The sequence below is a fragment of the Schistocerca piceifrons genome, chromosome 8, assembly GCF_021461385.2.
Source record: "Schistocerca piceifrons isolate TAMUIC-IGC-003096 chromosome 8, iqSchPice1.1, whole genome shotgun sequence".
NCBI classification, from domain to species: Eukaryota; Metazoa; Arthropoda; class Insecta; order Orthoptera; family Acrididae; genus Schistocerca; species Schistocerca piceifrons.
In genome coordinates, this window is record NC_060145.1 from 329,686,184 (window position 1) to 329,704,649 (window position 18,466).

Genomic DNA, 18,466 nt, shown 5'->3' on the forward strand with positions numbered 1-18,466 from the left:
TTGAGAGAAATTAGGAAAAATTATACAAGGTAAAATTCTGCCTCCTGATCAACTGTATAAATGTGATGAAACCAGGCTAAATTATAAAATGCTCTAGGCTACAAAAACATGTAAAGAGAGATCAATAGTTGTTGCTGCATTGAATGCAAGCAGAGACCATAAACTGAAGCTATGGTAATATGGGAGTCAGCTGAGTCTAGAGCTTCAAGAAATATCGCTGCTTTGTCACTGCCTGTTACACATGTACACCAAGACTCTACCTGGATAGACACAAATAATTTTTAAGAAGTGGTTTTTGAAGATTCTGTTAGAGAGACCCAAAGATACCTAAAGAAAGTTCTCGCCTTCCAAAGCAACCTTAACACTTGACAATGTTGGTTCACAACTTCATGAGGAAGAATGATAATGGGACAGTATTTGCTTATTTTTATCTCTGAACGTGAAGAGTTTAATACAGTCTGTCGATTTATAGTGCTTGAAAAAACTGCAGTCGATTTATAGTGCTTGAAAAAACTGCATTGTTGTCACTTGGATCAGATGCTTCTGCAAACAAAAGTTGAAGGGACCATCAACAGATACCTGGGGGGAGAAAAAAACTATGATAAAAGATGTAGTTTGTTGTATAGCTGATGCATGGCCTGAAATAAAGGCGGAACACTAAAAAAGTCTTGGAACCAGATTTTACAGAATGAAATGGATACCTTCAGCACAGACGAAGATGACCTATTGTTGGCAGGACTGATGAAAAAGCTTGCTGGATGTGAAAAAGTGAATGCGAGTGATGTTTCAGAATGGATGAACGGTGATTAACAGTTAGAAGTGGCCGATACTTGCAGTTGTTAAAATGGTTAGTGAACCCACTGAAGACAGTGGCAATGTGGAATTGCCTGAAGAAACTACCATTGACCACTCACACCGAATGTTTGGCAGCGCTAGATGTGGCATTGCTTTATAACGAGCAGCAAGCGGAAGCTACTCCAACAGACACCATGCTTTCTAGAAAATTGCGCGTCATTGCTGCTAAAAAAATGGAGGTTCTATTTTAAAATGGCTATAAACAACATCTTTAAAATGTAACTTGTGTTTTTGCAACTTGGAAATGTGTGCACATACAATTTCATGAAACATACGTATATACTATATTGTTCTTTTTTTTAAATATCATTATTGCGCTCGTTAAACATTTGCTCATTATTTACCCATTTTGAAGATTATCAATTTATTAGTACATTATCTCTCTTCCTTGTCATTAAGACTTCAGATAGGGACTTCCCCAGGTAGTACTAAGCAATTGCAGAACATAATAGATGTTACATTTAAGTACTGGTGGAATATATCTACATTTTCAATGCACCTCCACCTTGTCATTTTTTTAGTGCCTTGTATGCTCGCTTTGCAAAAGCAAATGGTTTTTAGGTGGTCTAGAACATAGTCTTTGTAATGAAAACAGTGTAAAAGAATTTATGGACAACACTTTTTTGCAAATATGGGACAAAAACAGCCATTTTTGGCGTTTTTTTAATAATGAAAATCACCACCTTTGCCCATAATATCCATTGGAAAGTAATAGGAAAATGTAATTTTATAAGACCTTGTATTGGTAAGTTATTAGTGCAGAGTTTTAGGATTATCCCACAATTATTTCCGGAGATAAATGGGGTATATATGCCCCAACAGAACTGGATAATCTGGAAAGAACCTGGAAATTTTTTAGAATTGCAAGAATTTTTCAGTTTTGGTTTTGAGTTAGATTTTTGCAGTTTTTAGTGATCTAAGAAAAAATTTCACTTAAGCCTGCTGCTGTAGGATAATACTGCAGCAATAAACGAGAGAATAAAACCAAAACACAGTTTTAGCTGCAAAGAAAATGTAGCGTTTACAGCAACAAGACAGTGTGCCAAGTGTCTGCTGATAGCAAAATGTGCCAACAGCTTCAAAAACACTTAGTAACAAAAAACTGCTTTTGGTGAGTGTGGCATCACAACTGTTTACTTTTATAACAGATGACAGGAAAATATTGCGAATGGGGGGGTTGAGAAACATTACTTTCAAAGTAAATTTCCTATCATGCTGTATGACTTTAGTTAAAAAGTGCATGTGCCATAAATTTATTAAATAACGGAGTATTTGGTTGTCATTCAAAACTTAACATTTTGAGGAACAGCCACTTAGAGAATTTTTGGATCCAGAAGACCATCCATTGGTGCCATTATTAAAATATTACTGGCACATTTGTCTTTGACATATCTTATATCCTGCATGTATCAAAATATGGAAACTCCAGGTGGGAATATCAACAGTGTAGGAAAACATAGATTCTCCTTACCATAAAGGAGACACATTAAATCACAGACAGGCACAATTAAAAGACACTGTAAAAAGCTTTTGGCCTCAGCCTTCATCAGCCAAGGGAAACACACCATTCATACAGACAAGCAAGCACACTTTACTCACACATGACCATCAACTCCGGCAGCTCGGACCAGAATGCGGCTATCACATGAATGGAAGCAGCAATCTGGAGGTGGGAAGGGGAACGGATAGTAGTGTAAGAGTGGGGGGAGGGCCGTCAGAGAGGAACATTATCTGGTGGAGTGTGTAGGGCCTAGCATGCCAACAGGTGCAGCATCATGAGGTTGTGCGAAGGTGAAAGAAGGAAGAGCGTTATTATCTAACAAGTCCTTGACAAGTCTTTTGATGCTTGTTGTGTACATATATCATACATAAAGTGCGAAAATGCTAGGGAGTATCCTGTACAGCTTAAAATGTTATTTCCCAGAATTGACATTTTACACTATTTTTTTTAAATCCCTTGAAAACTGTGAAAGTGGGGTTTCACTGTGTTACTGGATTATTCCTAACACTTTAGTTTTCTCATCAACATCCTGTTTTCTTTTACGTATTTTGGTTGTATAGATACGATGACAGATTTGATAAGCTTGTCTCAATGATTTTGGCATCACAGATTTTGTTGCTGATTGGACAGCAAACGTCCATCCATGTTTCTTATTTCTGCAAATGCAGAATTGTCACATGGTGATGGGATACCCAATTCCTTCTGGTGTTGTGAAGTTTGTAATCCAACTCTGTGATGTACTATGGTGAATCTCCTTACTTACTTGAAAATGAAGAGGAAAACATTGGAGTGCACAACACGAAGCATTTGATAGTGGCTACCGCACAATTACTGAGGTGGGCAGTGTCATAAACGAGATAATTTAACGACCTGATCTCTATTGGTATTCGATGCAGTTACAGCTCTAAAAATGCATCACCCGAAACTGCCACATTAAAGTGTCCGCATTCACCAACTTTTGAAAGCCAGCAGGCAAAACTTTTTTCTTTTTTTTTTTTGTGTTTCTGTAGGATGCTAGGTCCCATGACTAAGTACCTAGCATTACGCAGCATGTGTTTTAAACAGACCTGACCCTTCAGCCACCCACAATTGGTGCAGCAATAGCATCAGTGCACTCATACGTTGTTGTGTGAGTTCGCTTTTTATTTTGCGAACACGTTCTTATGCTTCTTACGACTTATCTTTCCAAATTTGGCTTCGTTAGATGATGTGCAATACCAGTAAACAAAAGTTGACACAAATTTCAAATATTTGTGTAGAAAATAAAGCTTAATCTGTGTAGTATTCACTATGAAATAGCATTTATTAGGTAATTTTGCATTTTCATTTTGAGGCAAAACTCACATTTATTGCAAAATACGAATGTTGCAGTACCCTGGTAGTAATTAAGTCTGCTTAATGAATTTCACCATTGAACGATACTACAGAGGTAATGGATTATGCAGCAACTAATCATATTTGTAAGAAGTTATTGTATGTAGTGTTGTTCGCCCACAGCTAAGGGAAATAGGTGGGCTAAATAATTATTCCCAGACAGTTTGTTTACTTTCTTTCTATGATAACATTTCTGGCAGTTCTGCATACTTTTGATGCCCTCATTCTATAAATTACTTATCTGCATCTTTTTTCTTTTTTCTGCTGTTTTATTGTTCCTGTGCCATACTAGCTTTGTTAGTTATATTTCAATGTGTGATTTTACATTTGCCTTCAGGAGCCAAATTCTTCCTTCCTCATGGAGGAGAGAGGCATTATTTGGGAAAAGTTAAAAAGGACACAACAGAAGGTTGCCTGCCATCCTGGAGACTCTTGAGTTACCTATCTGTTATTTCCAACCTTCTGTATCATATCCCTATCTTCTTCCCATGGAAAGAACTATTAGGTTTGAAAATAAGGATAGTGTAAGTACATTTATAGGTGTCTGTTGGCAGTACTGACATTTCCCTTAGTGAAAGTAAGCACTGGTTAGCAATTCTGTTTCATGATCTTACAGTTTTCTTGAGTGAATTTCCCTTTTAACCTTTGCAGTACCAAGGAGGGGTACATTGTTTTGTATCCACCTTTCATAAACATTGTAATGTAGTAGTGCATTTTATAATTTAAGATTCTGAGAAAAATATTTATTGTTTTTAATGAATTCTTCTACCAGATTCTACAGTTATTTTATGTTTCTCCACTCAAAGATAATCTGAAAATTTAAGTATAATGAAAGCAATCATAAAGTGTCAAACCTCCCCCATAGTTGATGTGGCTTTGGACAACAAATGTCTTTTTCCGTAAGTAATAGCACTGCAGAAATATAGAACACCTGGACATCAAATTTCTCTATGCAGATGGCAATGTTGGTCTCAATGTTCCCTTTCTCTTCAGTTTCTGGTTGTTTGTTTGTTCTTTCTTATTCAGTGGAATTTTGTCCAGTGTTAAGATACAACTGTGATTGAAAATGTACTGATGTTCTCTTACTGAGAGAGAAATAGTACAGATTTTAGAAGTCTACAGATTCTGAAATTGAATTTGATGATAGATGAAGTGAATTTGATGAGACTGAGGAAGTGGTGATTGAATCTGGAGAGGAATCTCTTGTGTGCGAGGATATGGACAGTGGTGGACTATAGACTGACTGAAGATTATCTCTGGCGACCTGGTGGAACTGATCATGACCCAGATGTTGAGGTTAGTGACAAATCCATTACAATCGCTGGAAAAGTTCATACATCGAAACCATGTCTCATTATACAGGGCTATTACAAATGACTGAAGCGATTTCATAAATTCACAGTAGCTCCATTCATTGATGTATGGTCACGACACACTACAGATACGTAGAAAAACTCATAAAGTTTTGTTCGGCTGGAGCCGCACTTCAGGTTTCTGCCGCCAGAGCGCTTGAGAGCGCAGTGAGACAAAATGGCGACAGGAGCCGAGAAAGCGTATGTCGTGCTTGAAATGCACTCAAATCAGTCAGTCATAACAGTGCAACGACACTTCAAGACGAAGTTCAACAAAGATCCACCAACTGCTAACTCCGTTCGGCGATGGTATGCGCAGTTTAAAGCTTCTGGATGCCTCTGTAAGGGGAAATAAATGGGTCGGCCTGCAGTGAGCGAAGAAACGGTTGAACGCGTGCGGGCAAGTTTCACGCATAGTGATGTGAAAGATTGTGTTTAAACCTCCTCTACCAAGAAACGTGCCAGAACTGTGAGCTCGCATCAACAATGCTTTCGAACTCATTGATGGGGACATGCTGCGCCGAGTGTGGGAGGAACTTGATTATCGGCTTGATGTCTGCCGAATCACTAAAGGGCCACATATCGAACATTTGTGAATGCCTAAAAAAACTTTTTGAGTTTTTGTATGTGTGTGCAAAGCATTGTGAAAATATCTCAAATAATAAAGTTATTGTAGAGCTGTGAAATCGCTTCAATCATTTGTAATAACCCTGTACTGTGGGTAGCTCAAAATGTGGAGAAAGAGTGGGAAATAAGGACAGGTAATATGACAAGTTTGCTGCAATATGAGAAGTATTTGATAAGATGAATGAATTACTGCCAAGATATTTTGCTGGGATGCACTCTGTTACTGATGAAATGTCATTGTTCCATGGTAGGTGCCCCCTTAACCCTTCAGCTGCTACATACGAGCTATTTAAATTTCATGCTGAGTGGGGCTTCGTTATTGCTGTACTGCTTGCCAAATGCTAATGCTTGTGCTGATAGATGACGGTCTGAATGCTGTGATATGCTTACTACTGATTTGAATAAACCTATTAGCAAGATTTGCAAAAATCAAATTTTTCAGCTGTCTTGATGTGTCTGCTTGATCAAGGACTGGGTTCTTTTCGCTGTTCGTCATAGTTACTGTGCTGCATCAAGTAAAGTAAAACATTGCACTCTATTTTAAAGAATTTGCATAAGTAAACTCACATTGCACAAACTTCGTATATGGTTGATTTTATCTCGCACTTTGCAATATATGAAATGTAAATAACGTCTCAAAATTTTATTTAAAATTGTGCGCACAACGATATCTCATTTTGTTCTCGAGTTACTGATTTTTGTATCTGACAGGCGGTTTTGCATGACATGCCCATTTCTGTCCCTGTGAATTGAGAATTGTGTGGTCATACCAGTAAACAGTTCAAGATACTGAAATGAGGTTGTGTGTGGTTTTTTTTTTTTTTTTTTTTTCAAATGATAGCACACAAAGCACATATGTTGTATGATAATCACTCAAAACGTTTTTAGTCTCAGAGTTCTGGAACTTCCTTATCTGCAGTAGTGAGAGGTTGGTGGTTCAGAAAGCATACAGATGTCAATGACTCTATAGGAAAAAAAAGTGGCATGTGAAGACACATGTCCATAGCATCTGTGGAAAGGCAGAGCAGGATGTGTATACACGTCCACAGCAGTGAAAGCATTAATACATATTCATAAAGGAAAAATCTGGGAGGTATGGAATACTTAGCGTACCTGGTGAGCATATATCTATCAGCATGGGTCATATGCAGGGAAGAAAAATAATGGCATGGAACAACTCAGATGCAGCTGTGGTGAAATGCCTGGTTGTTTCTTCACGTACTTCAGGGAGCAATGTCACCACAGACAGATATTACACTTCAGTTGATTTGGCCAAAGATCTACCAAGAAATCAGAAGCTAACTCTCTTTGGAACATTACAAGCTGATACGAAACATACGCATCAAGAACTGAAGCCTATCTCAAGAATAGAACTATATTCTAGTAAATTTCCATTCAGTGATTCTAGTGTGGGACATTTCCAATCACAGTTGTTTCTAATATCCCCTGTGAAGAACCCAAAAGAAGCTTCTGTTGCTATCATCTCAACGTTGACATTGCAATTGACAATAAGAAGAAGACAGTCATGAATTTATATTATAATGAGACCAGAGACTGCATTGACACAGCCAGTCAAATGATGAGGCAGTATTATATAAGAGGGGTACAAGAAGGTGGCCACTGCATTATTTTCTTTACCCTTGTGAACATAGCAGTGGCATATTGTTATACATTACTTCCACTCAACTTCCTGGATTGGAGTAAGGAAAAACCTAATAGACAATGGCTTTTCCTTCAAGAACTAAGACAACTACTCATGAAACCATACTTTGAAGAAAAGGCAACAATGCTGTAGGACTGCAAAAGTTTGTGATGTCAGCCACGGATGGTGTTCTCGGATGGAAAATCAAGTGGAACTTTGACACAAAGGAAGCTCATAGAGTTAAAGCTGGTCATTTGTGTATAAATGAAAGCAAGTCAAAAAGAAAAAAAACTCCAACAAAGTGATAAAGCAGCTATCTGTAACAGTTGTAAGCACAGCAAGAAAACTGTTAGACAGCATTTTCCAGGTGTGAAGTATATTCCAGAAAGAAAAGGTTGATAATTTCTCTCAGAAAGTGTTATGTGAACTATTTCTACATTACCTAAAATATTTGTAATACTTTTGAATCATAGTAAACTGTAGTACTTCTATAATGACTTTCACTACCAATTTAGAGGTGATATTGCTCAAGATAATAAGACTAAAGAAATTTAAATGATTAAATAAATGAATAATACCAAATGTGTGTTCAAGACAGTGACTCTGTAAAGAATGTGTTCATGAAAGTCAAAACAATTAAAGAAATTTGTATTTTTAAATCTTTTGTTGTAGGCATAAAGTACACCCACTGCCTCCCCCAGTAGTATACGTTATTGAAAATACATTATTGCAGGGGTTAATGCAATTGATAACATTTGTAAAGAAAACATATTATTCTAGATAGCTTGGGGCTGGAACCAAGATTATAATTAAGTTTACTCTCCTATGTTACAGCCACAGCACATTCAACAGCAGCAGCAGCACCACCACCAGCAGCAGCAACAGCACCAGCAGTTACAGCAGCAGCAGCAGCAGCATCAACAGCAGCATCAACATCAGCAACGCCATCAGCAGCTACAGAGCCATTCTCAGCCACATCCACAACCCCAGCCCCAACGACATGTGTCTCTCCCATCCTCCACCTCATCTGTAGGACAATCATCCTTGGGAAGAGTTCAGAGACAGCAGCAGCCTCAGCAGCTCCCAGCTCGCAACCCTCCTAACTCCATACCATCCACCTCAGGTTACCGGCACGAACAGCCAATGTCTGAAGCTGCCCCTCCACGAAAGCAACGGAGATCTGAACCACTACCAGTGAGTTTGTTGCTTTAGAGGAAATATTAAATTCCACTTGTTATTCATGTCTAATGATGAAACTAGTGTGTTCGATTCTGTATCTTCAACTGATTGTTACTATGTCTCTTGTTTAGGAAGTGAAAATTGAGCCAATTGATATTGACTTGAGTAATGATTCGATGGATGAAGAATTTGTTGAAAAAGTAAGTAACAGTTGTTTGTAATGTAATTTGTCACACACATGTAGCCCTAAACTGTTGCTTGATAATAAAAAGGAACCACAGTTGTAATAAGCTGTTACCTGGGATAGATTGTTAGCATATTTTTTATACTTTAAAAGTGGCATGTATAAGTAACTGAAATTCCAAAATGGAAATACTTACTCAATACATATGTAGTAAAGTATGCATGCTTCACTAGACAGGCAGGAAGAAAGGGGATGGGGAGATTGTGATCTTAGAGGGAAGTGTAAATGAAAGAACAAGAAAGAAAACATGAATCCAGGAAAGAGTAGATAATGATTGGGAGGTGAGTGTGGGGAAGACAAATTGCTCTCATTTTAGCATAATTGTGGTTTCTTTATGGTAACAAAACTTAAAAAATTAGTCTGAAAGGAAAAAGGAGATAACTGAAATAAGGGGATGCTGTGTGCAGACAGCGTTTTCCATTTTTTTCTACCCATCTACTTCATTTTTGCGTGAGCTTTACTGTGCTGTACCTCTCCCCTTCCGTCTCTCCCTTCCCTTTAACCTATCTTGTTTGAACAGAAATGTTGATTCTAGTCTAAGACTTGCAAATATTGCACTTTATGTATGCACTGGCAAGACTGTAGAATTACACAGGATTGGTTTTTCCAAAGCAGTCAAATAATACTGTTAAATAGTTAGTATTACTTATTGTGAATAGCTACATAGATAAACAATTTTTCTTTTCTAGAAATTTACACCACCTACTGAAGCCAAAGATGATGGTGGAGGAGCAGAGACAGTGACTGAACCTGTGACTGAGCAGAAACCTGGTAAGATGAAATGGAGTGTGTCTTTAATTACTGTCAGTGACACTCTTATATCCATGGTTTATCTTCTCTTCACTAAGGCTTTATCTCCTCTCAACTCTTCGGTACCACATGAAACAAAAACAATTTGTTCTTCCTTTTTTCAGATATTGAGACGGAAAATTTTAGTGCAACTGAACTATCGAATGTGCAAGAAATGCAAGACTATCCTTTCGAGCCGGGGAGCAACAGCTGTGGAGCTAAATCTGAGAACATTGCAGAAGCCACAAGTGATTCTCCATTTGGCAGTAGTCCAGGAGGAGATGATGTCAATTCTCGTGATGCACCGGGTGAAGATTAGGCCTGCTGCGTCCTCCTGACAGTTCCTAATGCTCCACTGAATCGTGATATTGTTATGTGACTTGGGTTTTTTCCATTTAACTCAGAAAGACTGTGAAGGTGGAAAACATAGTTTTGACAGGTACATTTTTTTAATAATTGATGTGTAAGAAAGTACGCACAGAGAAGGGTATAGTGCAGAAGTTCTGGGGCCATCCATAAAAATAATCTGGTCTCTGGACTATGTGAAATGAGGTAGCATTTTATACTTCTAATTATATTTATTTAAACCATATACTGGATTGATTTGATAATCCGTGACTACACAGAAACAGTACATATTTCATTCATTTAAGACTCATAGTCTCATTACGTGATATATGTTGGTTACATATTTCATTCATTCAGAACTTGTGTTCTCATTGTGACGTATTGGTAAATTACACAAATTAAAATCTGATGTTCAAGATCTGATGTTCATAATTAGTCACATATAACACCTTGAAAACCGAAAGTAATGCTGATGTATTCTGGTTTATAGTAACTGTGAACTACAGAGCTATTAAAAAAGATTATTTTTTTGTATCGGCAGGTTAGCTATAATTGATGATTTATATTTTGCACAAGGTTAGATACATTGAATACAAAATGTTTTACGGTTTGCTTCTAGCAATATTACATTCTGTCCATGCCCAAAAGTGATGACACAGTGGTTTAGGCACACAGTGGCAATACATTCATTAGCAAAGTCTTCTGAAATGTTGTCAACAGAACTGTCTTCTAGTGAGCCTAAATGTCTTCAAATATGTTGAATCACTTGCCTTGATTGTTTAAAAAGTGTTGTCAGATGGTGGCAGTATGGTGTAGCCATATTTTTTGGTGCCTTGCATCAAACATCATTTAAATGAAGTTTGGTGCTCAATGAATGTGTGTTTCATGCTGTGTAGAATTCTATGCTACAACTGGTTACCTGTAAGGATGTAAATTTGTAATATTCATTTGAATGTTCCTATTCTTGAAATTTTGGGCAGAATGTTACATCAAAATGGGAAAGAAGTGATTCTGATCTTCCTGTACAGATAAAGCAGCTTATTACTTAGATGTGCTGGTTAATTTTCTTTCCTGTAACTCGTCATCCACTACATTGCAGCAATCTGGAGGTATGTTTTTCTCACCCCCCACTTTCAAAACTAGGATGTAGGAACCCGAAATAAATATTGCAGTATTGGTTTGCACACAATTTGCCGTAGTTGTTGGATTGTGTCATGAAGAACAATATGATATGTTATATATGTTGTCCGTATTAAAAATTTCTTTTTTCTAAACATCCATTATTTGTAAGGCAGTTTATTGTGTTAAAAATGATGTACCCAAAGAATACCTTGTTCATCAGACTGATCAGTATGCATTGTCCAAAGTAGACATTTTCCCCTCCATATTATTAGTTATAAGTGTGTAGTTGTTACATTTGAGTTTGATGTTTTTGTAGAAATAATGAAAAATAAAATCTGAACATGATGCAACTGTTTTTTCACATCAGGAGGAGATTAAAATCCATATTAACCTTTTTAGAATGATCATTATTTTAGGACATTATTAATGTAAATATTGAAAAGAATATATACAATATTTAGAAGAGAAGTAGGAGAATAAAACAGATAAGTGAAGTTTGATAGTTTAGTTGAGAGAAGTCCTTCCATTTCTTCATTTGAAATTTCTGAGGAAATCTGATTAGAAAGTGAAGTCATGCAGTAGTGTGTGTGTGTGTGTGTGTGTGTGTGTGTGTGTGTGTGTGTGTGTACACACACACACAGACAGAGAGAGAGAGAGAGAGAGAGAGAGAGAATTTTGTGATGTTTGAAAATGGCTATAGTGCAGACACTTTGATGTGGCACAAGCTGAGAGTATAACAAAGAAAGGCGTAGATCACACCAAGGAACAGTGCGAGGGGAAAGGACCACTCCTACCTCACTTAATGGAAAGCAGCCCACAGCAGTGAATTGTGCTCTGGTGAATGATGATCTGACACATGGTGATAGCTGTTGCCGATCATTTTTGCAGTGTTACTTGAACCCAGTGGTGGAACTTCTCATGTCAAAATAATAAAACTTTGTTATTTTGCCCTGAGACTGCCAGTGGTGGAACTTCTCATGTCAAAATAATAAAACTTTGTTATTTTGCCCTGAGACTGCTAAAGTGCATTAAAAATGGCTGATGCAGCCCAACTGCAGTGATACACAGTGCTTGGTTTGCAAGCAGTGGCATTTTGGCATTAACTCCATTATGAGGTGGACTTTGCTCTGAAGTGAAAACCATTTGAGTAGCAAAAATAGGAGAGATCTGTAAACACACATCAGAAGGCCTTGGGAAGAGAAGTCCCTGGACAGGTGGAGTCATGATATTGGTGCGTGGCTGAAAGCTTCATATGGCAGCAGCGCAACTGGCATCATACGATACAGGCTTTCACAGCTGATGGTTTACATCCTTGACCAGGTTAGTCCTATGAGCATCAGGCTGTGGGCTAATGTGTGCTGAGCTTTGAGTTCAGAAATAAACTAAAAAAACCCTTTTCAGCCTTTGAGGATGTCTTCAGCATTAGGAGATTAAATGCTTCCAAGAGAAACTTGTCTTTGACCATGACCATAAATTGAAATCGTCAGGGAAGCAAATGGCTTGTAGTGCATCTGCAGAAATTGTAGTATAATTGTGGGTAGCTATTGTGGATGCATCACATGCTTGCATTGCTATTTTGGCACGAGCTATACGAAGGGGGACCCAAAAATAACCGGAATGTCTTTCTACAAAGCATATACTCTATTGTTTTCAAATACAACCTTAATCTCCTTCGAAGTACTCTCCATTAACATTAATAGACTTGTCCAAACGTTCATTCCAGTGTTTGAAGCGCCTTTTAAATTCGTCCTGTTTGATAACTGCTATCACTTTCATGACATTGCATTTTACGTCTTCCACATCCGCAAAACGCTTCCCTCTCAAGTCTTTCACCCTCAGGAATAGGAAGAAGTCCGAGGGTGCTAAATCTGGCAAACAGGGTGCGTGGGTCAAGGTAGTCGTCTTCGTTGAGGCCAAAAACTGGCGAACGCTGAGAGCCGTGTGCGCGGGAGCGTTGTCGTGATGCAGGAACCACACGCTAGAAGCCCACAAAGCCGGACATTTTTGCGACAAACTTCTGCGAAGCCATTTCATAAGCTCCAAATAGAACTGTTGGTTAACTGTCGGGTTTTCAGGGACAAATTCAGTGTGTACAATCCCTTTGATGTCAAAAAAACAGATCAACTTAGTTTTCACGTCCGATTTCACTTGTCAAGCTTTTTTTGGTCGAGGCGAGCGCGGTAACTTCCATTGTGATGACTGTTGTTTACTTTCTGGATCGTACCCATAGCACCATGACTCATCACCTGTAATGATTTTGCTGAAAAACTGTGTATCTTCTTTGAACGCGTCTTTCATTTTGAGACAGGCTTGAACTCGACGATCCCTTTGATCTCCGGTAAGAAGCTTCGGCACAAATTTTGCTGCCACTCTTCGCATTTCCAAATCAATGGTCAAGATGCACTGAATTGAGCTCCAGGACAACCCAGACAAGTTCTCGAGTTGGTCGATTGTCCTGCGTCGATCCTCACTGATGGGATCACGAATTTTGTCAATGTTGTCTTCGCTTCGAGCAGTTGGTCGACCAGAATGGTGCTGGTCTTCTACCTTTATTTCTCCCTTTTTAAACCATGAAAACCATTCGTACACTTTGTTTTACTAAGAGCATGGCTGTCTCAATCATAACAACAGTTTCTGCTGCGTTCTTGCCGAGCAAGAAACAAAACTTCACTGCCGCACATTGTTCGTAAGAACTAGCCATTTCCTCGTGTCACGTCTGCACTGTACGCACACTCAGATAACTGCCAAAGAAACCACACTTCTCACTGTTGGGTGGCGCCGCGTGGCGGAATGACTCAGCAGAGCTCCTACTACAACCCTCTGGCGCCACAACCTGCTACTACAAGTAAACGATGTGCGTCATTAAGATTCCGGTTACTTTTGGGTCCCCCCTCGTATATTGCGTTGGCAGCAGGTGGAAAGAGTGCCTAACAGTGTAGAGCACAGTGCAAAGTGTGCTACACGTAAATTATGCAATGGACACCAATATTACTTGTCAAGGTTGTCACTGCTGTAAATGAGATGTTACAGACTTGGGCAGAAGGCAGCTAATACGGTAATAGTTCATGTGCATGACAAGATACTGGCAACAACTCGACATTTCTTTATTGGTTGGCATTTTAAAATTTCTTCAAAGAACTTGCTCAGTGATTAGCAACCTAAGATATTGTCAGTCAAGTGAATTTTTATTTTTTAATAAGACAGTGACTGTTGAGTTTATTGGTGGTTGTAGATGATGACATTATTTCATCAAAATGTTTTAAGCTTGCCACTTACAAATATCAGTATCCTCGCATGGATGTTATGTACAATGAAAGGTAAAAAGATTGTGTCCGAATAATTTAGAATCCAAGAACAGAGCATCGCTCGTGCACAAATTCTGAAATGCCAGTGTTCGCAACTCTAGTGGGCTGTGGTTTCAGCGCGGTGTTTACGTGGTCAAATAGAAGAAATATAATAGTTATGATACAGCATATGTCAGCATTCATTGTGTTTTAACTCGTATCATTTCTTTTGAAAAATCATTGAGCATGTAGAAATAATTGAATTATAAAAACTCCATTTTGCTAGAATTATTATGACGACGTGTGTTTGGATCTGTTTCAGTAGCTGAGTGGATAGGCTAATGATTTACGAACGTAAAGGACGAGCATTCGAATTGAACTGGAGTAATTCTCTCTCTCTCTCTCTCTCTCTCTCTCTCTCTCTCTCTCTCTCTCTCTCTCTCTCTCTCTCTCTCTCTAAAAAGGCCAGTACAGATAATATTTTAAGCCGTAATTGGCTACAAATTGTGCGGTTTTAGGCTTTCCAAGGTTCCACAGTCTTTCTAAAGATTGCTTTAAACAAACAAACAAATGGCCATAGTATAGGTATTGAAAATGGATGTAATTATTTGGAATTACAGCGAGTGCATCCTGATGCTTCTACAGCTTTCAACTAAGAGAATTTCCATATTTTTCTAAGACCTTAGGTGCAATATACATTAGTGAGTGGGTGTGCCTTCCAGTATCTGTCGTTTCCAGTTCAATATGCATTCCTCAATTACGGTAGGCCTATTCAACCATTATGTTACAAAGAGAAGATCAGTAGCTCCTTGGTAGCTTACTGTACCAGTATCTGTAGTATGTATCAGCTCAAATCTCAGCAAAGCCCCCTCCCTTTGAAATAAAAAATCATGGCAGACATTTTATGCTTCATTTACCTTTTGTTATGTTTACTTTTTTTTTATTTCTTCAGTATTCCGTTCAGTAACTAACTAATTATGGTTTGTGAATTTGATGTCTTAAAAATAATCTTCCTTGAAAGATAATATTCATCTGACCTCCCATAACAATAAAAATAATCATCCTTGGAGGGTGATCTTCATCTGACATCCCCTAAAAAAATACTAGTAATTTTCCTTGGAGGATTACATTCATCTGATCTATTAAAATACAACTGATATAGTGGCAAGTAGATTTGTGTTTTGAAATTAATATTATTGGCTTAATAACTATATAGGTCTTTTACAGAAAAATAAAATAAAATGATAGTAGGATACGTATAGCTTCAGTATTTTGTCAACATGCTATTGGCATCAAGAAAGGATTGGATCCTTTGAGGCATAGAATTTACAAGTCTGTTGATAAAGTCCTCATCCATGGGAATTCTCTCTCGTGAAGAATGACCCAAATCCCGTAGGGCATTCACAGCTCCTATAGGAGGATCTGTCTAATTGTTACGCAGTCTTCTAGAGTCCATAAATGCACAATTGGATTGAGATTAGGTGACTTTGAAGACTGTGGAAGGCACTGAATAATAATCTCCCTCCTTTGAAACCAGCTACAAATCCTAATGTTAGTGTGTGGTGGGTGATTATCATATTGATAAGAGAGACGTCCCTCGGGGTACCAAAGTCGAGCTCCAGGAATGATTAACATATTCGAGGAAATGTTCATAGCATGCTGAAGTGAATTTGTCTTGGATATGTTCTACAGTTCCTGCATCCATGTAAGACGTTCATCCCCAACATTTCACACTTGTGTGTCCACTTCTAGTGTGTGTGGCCACGAAGCATGCATCATATCGTTACCCGTCTGTGTGGTAAACAAGAGCAGGACCTCTGCATGTGGACTTAGTTATGCACTCGTTGGAGAAAGTGTTTTCACTGGAATTGACAGCTTCCCAGGAACTAAAAAATTGCCAGCCTATCCGTGGCTTGTTCAACAGGCAACAGTTCTTGGGCAAGAGCACGACAGGAGCTGATCCCATGGTCCTTCTATCTTCTGAGAGCAGTTCTCGACGAGCCCAGGAAATGGGAAGCTCTCCTTAGTCCTTGAATGATTGACAAAAGAGAATTCTCTGCTGCCCTGACCAATTCTTCATCTTGCCTCTCTGTAAGGACTCGTGGTATGTGAGGTATTGGGCGTGCCGCTACCTCACCAATAAATATGATGCGAGGGTAAGTCTGTTATTATCCACAATTTAGTCATATTTTTGTTTATTTAGGTAGTACTGTCATTTTACATTGGTAACACATGCTTTGTTTATTTGTTTTTATATCTATGCAATTTTCAAGCTGCTAGGTTAGTTTCGTTACCATGGCCATGTTGTTAATCGTGGCTGCTCCGCTGTCTATTTGCGCCAAAGAAGAGCAACAGTCAGTGATCCGTTTTTTTGTGTTTGGAAGGTGTTTCAGGGGTTGAAATTCATCGAAGAATTTTGGTACAGTAAGGGAACAGTGTTTTGCCACAATAGTGTGTCTACAAATGGATTGAAAAATTCCAAAATGGTCGCACAAGTGTTACACACGATGAAGGAAGCCGGACAACCGCTTACCGCCATAAATGAAGAAACCTTGAGCATTCATGTGAAATATTCTCTTAGACGATTAACTATTGATGAAGTGGCACATCGTCTGTAAATTAGTCATGGTTCCACCTACGAAATCACCCACAACAGACTTGGGTTTCATCAAGTTTGTGCAAGATGGGTCCCAAAACAACTCGCACATTTGCATTAACAAACGTGCTTGGACATCTGCAAAAAACGTTTGGATCACTATGGTAATGAAGGGGACAACTTCTTAAACAGGATCATTACAGGTGACAAAATATGGATCGATCATTACAAGCCGGAGAGTAAATGGCAGAGTATGGAATGGAAACGTCCAAATTCACTGTGCAGGAAGTAGTTAGACTCGACCGCCCGCAGGAAAACTGATGCTTATGGTTTTTTGGGACGCACAAGGTCCAGTTCTGGAAAATTATGGGGAAAGGGGCACAACAACAAACAGTGTACATTACAGTGAGATGCTTACTGCGAGGCTAAACCCTGCAATTCGAAGCAAACGTGGTGTGGTGTGGTGTTGTTGTTGCACGACAGTGCCCATCTGCATACTGCTGACCACACTGCTGAAATGCTCCAGAAACTCAAATTTGAAGTACTGGATCATCCTCCATATAGTCTCGATCTTGCCCCCCCTCCAAACTATCACTTGTCTGGTCCACTCAAATAAGCATTAAGGGACTGTCGATTTGCCTCGGACAAAGTGAAAGAAGCGGTGCATTTCTGGCTCGCAGCTGAACTGGGAACTTTCTTTAATGAGGGTATAAGGAAGTTTGTATAACGATGGACCAAGTGCGTTGAAATGCAAGGAGACTGTAGGAAAATGATGTTTTTGTAAGTTTCCTATTTGATTACAATAAACTTTTATGACTACTTTGTGGATAATAATTGACTTACTCTTGTAATTGACTCAAGTTTGATTCGAACACTTGTTCTTTATGTTCATAAAACATAAGCTTATGTGTGAATTGCTCATCTTCGTAGTAATTCTGCCGATGTCGAGCTCTGCATTTCAACCGTTTCTGTGTGCTTGAATAATTGTTCAAAAGAAATGATACGATGAATTAAATTGCAATGAATCTTGAGGTGTACTGTATCACTAACAACATATTGCTTCTATTTGATGATGGGAATATCAGTCTGAAGCTCCACAAACTACTAGAGTTCTGAACACTGGCGCAATGCTCTAATCTCGGACGCTAAATTATTCAGGCTGGGCAATCGTTTTGCCTCTCATTGTACAGTGCACATGCTCAGTGACTCTTTCGTAGTGTTTATTGGAGAGCTTGCAGTGTATCACTAGTTTAATTTTTGTTGAGATTAGGATAATATTGGAAGCAGCAACTGTCTACTTTTTATGGCGTTCCACATACTTTTAATTGCCTGATTTGCTGATTTTGTCTAAAAAGTACATATTATTTGCTTTTCCAATAACTTTGTTTTGGATGTTCATCAGGATTATTTGAAGATATGCTCACAGTGTATAGCTGATTTCCTCGTGCAGCATATTCTGATTCCTAAAGTAGTCCCTGGTTCGTAAAGTAGTCCATGGCTTCTTAATTAATTTTTTGAGTGCACTGTATATTTTGTTTTTGGAATACATTTTC

General features: G+C 38.5%; 1 protein-coding gene across 16 annotated transcripts in view; it reads left to right on the plus strand.

Moving 5' to 3' along the window:
* LOC124711198 (protein bric-a-brac 1-like) overlaps nt 1-11,378 on the plus strand; it is a 448,529-nt gene extending 437,151 nt beyond the window's left edge. For all 16 annotated transcript variants that reach the window (XM_047241130.1, XM_047241129.1, XM_047241131.1 and 13 more), the window contains 4 exons: nt 8,186-8,545; nt 8,662-8,730; nt 9,464-9,545; nt 9,689-11,378. In XM_047241130.1, coding sequence (XP_047097086.1) covers nt 8,186-8,545; nt 8,662-8,730; nt 9,464-9,545; nt 9,689-9,882 — 705 coding nt within the window. In that variant the 3' untranslated portion in view covers nt 9,883-11,378. The remainder of the gene's footprint in view (nt 1-8,185; nt 8,546-8,661; nt 8,731-9,463; nt 9,546-9,688) is intronic.
* Nucleotides 11,379-18,466: the final 7,088 nt, after the last annotated feature.